This window comes from Watersipora subatra, chromosome 10, assembly GCF_963576615.1.
Source record: "Watersipora subatra chromosome 10, tzWatSuba1.1, whole genome shotgun sequence".
Taxonomy (NCBI): domain Eukaryota; kingdom Metazoa; phylum Bryozoa; class Gymnolaemata; order Cheilostomatida; family Watersiporidae; genus Watersipora; species Watersipora subatra.
The window spans coordinates 29,500,658-29,507,265 of NC_088717.1; the positions used below are offsets into that span (position 1 = coordinate 29,500,658).

Consider the following 6,608-nt stretch of genomic DNA (forward strand, 5'->3'; position numbering starts at 1 on the left):
GTATCTTTGCTATTAATCATGGTCTGAGTATGATTGTGATGTGTTCACCAATGAAGGTATTTGATGATACTTTTTGTTCTTAGAATATCCTACCTGAAGGTTTTGCCTACCACCTTCTAAAGCACGAGATGGTCCGAGTAACCTCCAAGACGACCTTTGTCTTCTCTGTAAAGTAACTAAAATCAAAATCCGATATCTTGGCTTAGAAGGCCTCGTTTCAGGCAAACAACAGATGGCGCACAAAGGAAATCAGGAAGCCTACAAAAAGACTCCTGTTTCGTGTAAGTTAGCACAAGTATAATAGGAATGGAAATAATCTAGTGTACAAGTATAATAGGAATGGAAATACTCTAGTGTTGTTAAACCAAGTTTATCACCAGCCTACAAAGTATAACTAGAAGTGCTGGTTGTGACTCAAGAACAGATTCAACCGTTTTCTAACCTCACCGCACTCGAAAGACACAAGACCCGAGTCCAACACACTATACAGTTGTGAAAGAAGAACCTCAAAGGCATTGGATTGGTGCAAGTATAGTATACACTGTCATGTTTGTACTCTGTGTATCTAATATATTACTTACCTTTTTCAGCTTAGAGCTGTTTGTCAGCATCAAACACAGTATCAAAACAAACATAGCTGCAAAAATAAGCAGAAGAGGAAGCGAAAATATTCCAACATTAAAAACACTGGATGTCCAGCCACGCTCACAATAAATTTAAAGCCAAAGGGAAACATGTAAGTTAGAATATAGCGAGTCTCTCTTAATTGCTTTAGGATTTATAAAATTTGAGGTAATGCCTGTATTTCAAACCAAAATCGGTTATCAAAATCAATCGGTAACATAACAATTAAATAAAACATTGTTACCCCTGATTCTATGCCTCTAAGAGAATTTTGTAACTTGTTAAGCGACTGTTGGACTGAATTCATCAGATTATTTAATAGAAAGAAATATTTTCTGTTTCAAGGGGATCTAGTAAAGCAGTGGTTAAGCTCAATTTGGCCCACAACCACCAAACAGCTTCTGCTGCTTCATATGGAAAGAATCGTGTCTCTGAAGAAACCACTAGAGCACTAGAACAGCTTTTTGTTGATGGACATTTTCCGACCTCAGCTTTAAGTCATTTGAAAATGACTGTTGAAGTGGATGTTGTCAAACTTGCGGACAGGTCAATCATCCCATCATCCAAGTTCTGCTCAAGGTATATAATTTGTGTGAAGGAAAGGCCAGTTGAACATTGTTTATACGCTCTGCGTACATTGTCTGACCCACAAATTATTTGGTAACTATTCAGATTGCTGGCAATTCTCATGTTTTGCTTTTTTAGACTTTATAACAAACTGAAAAAAGTCAAATATGGTGAATTTCAAAAGACAACCGCAGAGATGAGAGAGGCTCTACAAACAAAATTGGAGAATGAGGATGTCAAGTTTTTGACATGTCTAACAGAGAGCGGCCAAATGGTTGTCTCTCTGATAACTCCACTGATGGAGCGCTCACACAATTTAAGGTCAGCTTCTAAACATTACTTTGGCTTTACATAGGTATAGTCTATGTACAGCATGCACTTACTAGATAGGATATAGGATTTAGTGACCCCAACCACTGATTATATTCCTTTATTAATAGACATTCAGTGTCATTTATTGTTATTTATCATTTAAATGTGCCTTTATGTTCAAACTGGCAGTGAAAATAACATGCATGGCACATAATCTGTTGCAGAGAGTCTGCAAAGATAGTGTTTTTAAATGCTAGTGGTGGAATGGACGGTCGCTAGACCCGCCGCTTTTTACTTCTGACCCATTGCCATGGAGGAGTTGTCTAACCCACTGCCACGGAGGAGTTGTCTAACCTACCGCCATGGAGGAGTTGTTGTCCCTTTAGGTATGAATAAAATTTAAACACAATGTAATTCTTCATTCACTAATAACAAACTGATTTGATGTTATTGTTCAAGACAATGCATGCTATAGTTGCAAAAAGCCATGAAGGATTTGAAATGCTAGAACATCGAAAAACCCAAACTAAACATTGTGATTTTATTGCAGGTGCATTTCTGACCACAAGTAAAAGTGAAGATGCCATCACCATGGGGTTAGACCAGATCAAACAGCTTGCTGACAGGTCTGGCTTCTATAACAGAGGTTTGTCATTATTATTTTTTTAAAGATAATTCATCTGAAACTATAATTCATTGAATGTTGGTACCCAAGAAAACAATGTAGGCTGAGAGACAGATGAAAAAAATCTCCACTCTGCTTAGTGGTTAATGAGTGAACTTGGTAGTATCTAGAACAATGCATTTCACAAATCACATAAAAACTTCTCTTGGCAATCAGCGTTTTGGTGACAAGGAACCCATCTCTGCCCTTCTTCTTGTTTGGCATGATCAACACCCATCGTTCAACAGTTTTAGGCCTAGTTGGACCAAGGTTGTTTATGGTTGATGACTCAAAGGCAGAACATGCGGCCATTAACACCGTTTTTCCAGAAAGTCGAGTGCTGCTTTGCACATTCCACATACAGCAAGTGGTGTGAAGATGGCTGTGGAACAGCCACAACAAGATCTACCTGAGAGATCGTAACACATGCATGGGACTGTTTCGTAGGCCTCTCTATAGCGATAGTGAATCTGAATACATGAAAATGTAAGTATAATTTCTAATGCTATGTATTTGATATTTCCATTATTCAAAAAGCAATTTTCATATACTTACTGATATTTTGGAGTAAGAGTACTAAATGGAGCAGCAATGATTACTCTGTATGGTTAATGAAAATAATAAAAGCAGAATAACAATACCAATCTTTGGTGTTGTTATGTAGAGGTTACAGTGTTTATTTGGTGTAATTTTAGCCTAACTATCATTCCCCAAACCCCAAAGGGAGGGTTGATGACTAATAGTTAGGCTAGGTGTAATTCTTTGTAATTTATCTGGCATACTTTAAATGTATATTTGATGATTTGAAAAGCAGCCATTTACAGCTTCCTTAATGATTTATAGCCATAAGAGTGACCATTCGTGTCTGATATTCGTGTCTGGCAAAATATCCAAATTATGCCAATTATCTTGGCGTGTTACATGGCAGGCCAAGTCTTTGGGCTTTGTGCTTCCGCCAGAACAGTCTCACAAGAGGTGGCTATTAAAATAAGCTTGTTGCATGCAATTCACTGTTCACTGTTCCTTGCTTCTGCTCTTCACCTTCTTAGCTTTTTAGGTGTATACATGGGTTATGGTCAATTGAATGTGGTGTTGCATTGCATGTCATACATATAGTGTATACCACAAAGTTCAATGCTTGGCATGAGTCTGCAATTGATATTACATGTATGTATGAGAAGAAACTGTATGAAATGTTAATGTCCTTTCATTTGTCTAGTTTATACTCATTAATACGTCTAGTTTATACTCATAAGCCTGAATTGTATGGCCTTATAACTTTATTATATATTGCCTCTTGTATGATTTTATGCAGGCCTGTGCTGCCAAATTATTACTTTTATACTTAACATCTATGTTCGATCTGTAAGGTAACAACACCAACAATTTTGTGGAGGCAGCATTCAGACTTCTCAAGGACACAGTTCTTCATCAAGCTAGAGCGTTTAACTGTGTCAATTTGACTGAGTATCTGATCACAAAATTTGAGATATCAATTTGTAACAGACTTCTTGATATTGCCCATGGCAGGACAGAGCTGAGACACAGAAGGAAATGACCTGCAACTTCCTCAGCAATAATAAAGCATGTGAGTAGCAAGTGGTACATGAGGTAGATTAGTTCAATTTCTGTTATTGAACATAACTTTAGAGTAGGGTAAGTTGATTTATATGGGAGATGTCTTGTGTCAGATTTCTTGATATTGCCATTAAGCGTTCCTCAAGTATAGTAAGTTCTGCTGCAACAATGACCTTACGGTTTTTTATGTATATATAACTTACTTGGTCTTTGCAGAAGGTGGTTGACCAGTATGAGGTTGTCATAGGGAAGACCAAGAGACTCGTCCAAGCTGACCTAAGTCTGTGTAGCTGCACTCATGGCAACACAGGAAACCTCTGTAAGCACCTGTGGGCTGTGATGGAGAGTGCATTTGAACGTGGACCAAATGAACACCACTATAAGCCACTCCAGCACCAAAGGGAGGATTTGTTTTGGCTTTCAACAGGTGATACCACAGGACTAATTACTGTTTAAAATGATAACAAGTCAACTAGTTTGCTTAGCCTTGTTAGATGTAAAGTTTGACTATTCACAGTGAACTCTCATAAAACATCCTAAACTATTTTACAGGTCAGAAAGCACAGAAAGGCTGGTTGGGGCCGCTCCACCATAATACTTTTATAAATAATAAAACAATTAATACAGAAGGAGAAGTAGAAGAACATCTTGAATATGAAGAGATTGTTAGAAGGTACTGGCCTAGTATTAACCATCAACGCTTCGTAAAATGGAGTGGTCATGTATGACTAACAAAAGTCAGCCATAAAGCTTACTATTACTAAAGATTGGAACTTTTTGAGACCAAGAATTCATTCGAACCACTTGCAGTATGAAAGTATAACTAATCTTTTTCAACTAGAACCTACTTGTGTTATACAATATAAAGTTTGATCGTATGTGGGTATGATTACTCAAACACTAAAATTCATTAGGTGGCTTGATATATTACATTTGTGAACAATTGTTTTGTTTTTATCATTTTAGCGAGAACAGTTATTCAGAAGTGGAAGTGATACTAAAGATTTCTGAACTACAGCGCCAGAAATGGTAGGCCACGAGACAAGGCACATGATCATCATATTCATACATGTTTTTCATTTATAAGCTATTTTGTCACACATGCCTGTTATGACATGTCAGCAATCATCATGGCATAACATACCTGATGGTTATTATTTGCCACTGTAGTGATATGATAAAATCACGTCAGAAGCCCCTTGTCCTATGTTCTCTGTTCAACAAACTTACCACCTTCTGCTTCTCGCTTCATTACTCCAGTGGTGTGTTTACTCTCCTGGTCAGTTTATTCAGTAATAATTTCTGCTTCTCAAATGATTGTACATTTTATGATTCATGCAAGAGTACATACTCTGTGTGAACAATGATGATTCAATAGTTAAAAGACAAGATTACATAACACTGGGAGATATTACTGTTTATAATAGGCACATCATGTACATCTATTGAGTTTTTTTAAGGCAAGCAGCTATTGATACATTCCACAAGGAGATGTCAGATAAACTCGAAAACTACTATGAGGCGGCTATGTATGGTCCGGCCTTTGAGACCGGTGGAAGTCAAACGGTAGAAGTCGACTTCCATCAAACGGTGGAAGTCCCGTACAGTCCCGAAGTTCCGTTGTCTTTAGGAGAAGGATACAGTTTTACGCAAAAGAGGTGAATTTTAGGGTGAATTGGCAGGGTGTAGTATTACCATAGTTTAGGTAACAAGTCAGTCAGTTATACATTAATGTACAAGCATGCCTCACATGGTATTCAATATTGATAGCTGTTTGATACATGCCTAACTATTAGACCCACCCCCCTCCCTAGCGGTTTTGGGACTAATAGTTTAGCTGGTGTCAGACACTCCTCATCGGATATTCTGGATGAATTTTTGTGATTAATCGAGGTATCATCAGATTTATACCATGTAAGACATAACACAAAACATATTTCACATGAAAAAGAACAAATATCATAATAATTACAGGACTAAAATTGTAGTGCAACCTTCAGCAGTGGCCAGAAGAAAAAGGCCACTCGGCACATCAACGAGCCAACGTAGAGGTTTCTGTAGGATGGCTGCTGAACATGCCTATGGGAAGGAAACCAAGAAGAACCACCCTGCCCCACACAGTTTATCATTTTGTGTGGAAAGAACCATTTCTTTAGGCAAAACTCACTCCAAGAAATGATACCGGTATGTTTATAGGTATAGAATAGTCCATGGCTGTGACTTGCGCTTTTAATTAACTGTACACACCAGAATTTATAAATGATGGTGTCTTATGAATGATAATGGTTTCTTGTTTACACGTCCAAAGCTCTGTGAGAATGTCAGCAGACCATGCATTTTTATTAACGAACGTTCGATCCACATTTTTGAATGGAACATAAGTGTAAAATATTATAAATCTAAAAAACCATTTCGTTAAATCTTTTATCATTCAATCAATTTTATTGATCAGTTTTAGGAATTACCTTTCATTATTGTTGATAAGATGCTTGTGAGTACATCTCAAGTCTCATTTGTTAGTCTCAATGGCCAGCACTTACTTTTGGATACTTTCTGTTAGTAACACTTTTTTTGTTATTATTGTAGTAAATCTTATGACACACTGAATGATGATCAGTTGCCAGTGGCTCAAGAAGATATCATTGCTACATCAGAAAATGCTCCAGCATCTCCCATATATGACATGAAAGCTCACCCCTTTGCATTATTTTGTTTTATTATTTTTGGTGTGTTAGGTGTGAGACTTCATTATCGTACAGTCTGAATAGCATCTTACTGAGTATTTCCAAATAAAGTTTTTATATATTAAAACTTATTGAAAGAATACAATGAACATTCTGGATATACATTTTAAGTGTTTTCA

General features: G+C 37.1%; 1 protein-coding gene across 1 annotated transcript; it reads left to right on the forward strand.

Moving 5' to 3' along the window:
• Window positions 1-4,738: 4,738 nt before the first annotated feature.
• LOC137406633 (uncharacterized) lies at window positions 4,739-6,419 on the forward strand. Its single transcript, XM_068093242.1, has 4 exons — window positions 4,739-4,774; window positions 5,206-5,403; window positions 5,720-5,929; window positions 6,332-6,419. Exons 2-3 carry the CDS (start codon window positions 5,237-5,239, stop codon window positions 5,922-5,924), a joined length of 372 nt encoding a protein of 123 aa, XP_067949343.1. The 5' UTR covers window positions 4,739-4,774; window positions 5,206-5,236; the 3' UTR covers window positions 5,925-5,929; window positions 6,332-6,419.
• Window positions 6,420-6,608: the final 189 nt, after the last annotated feature.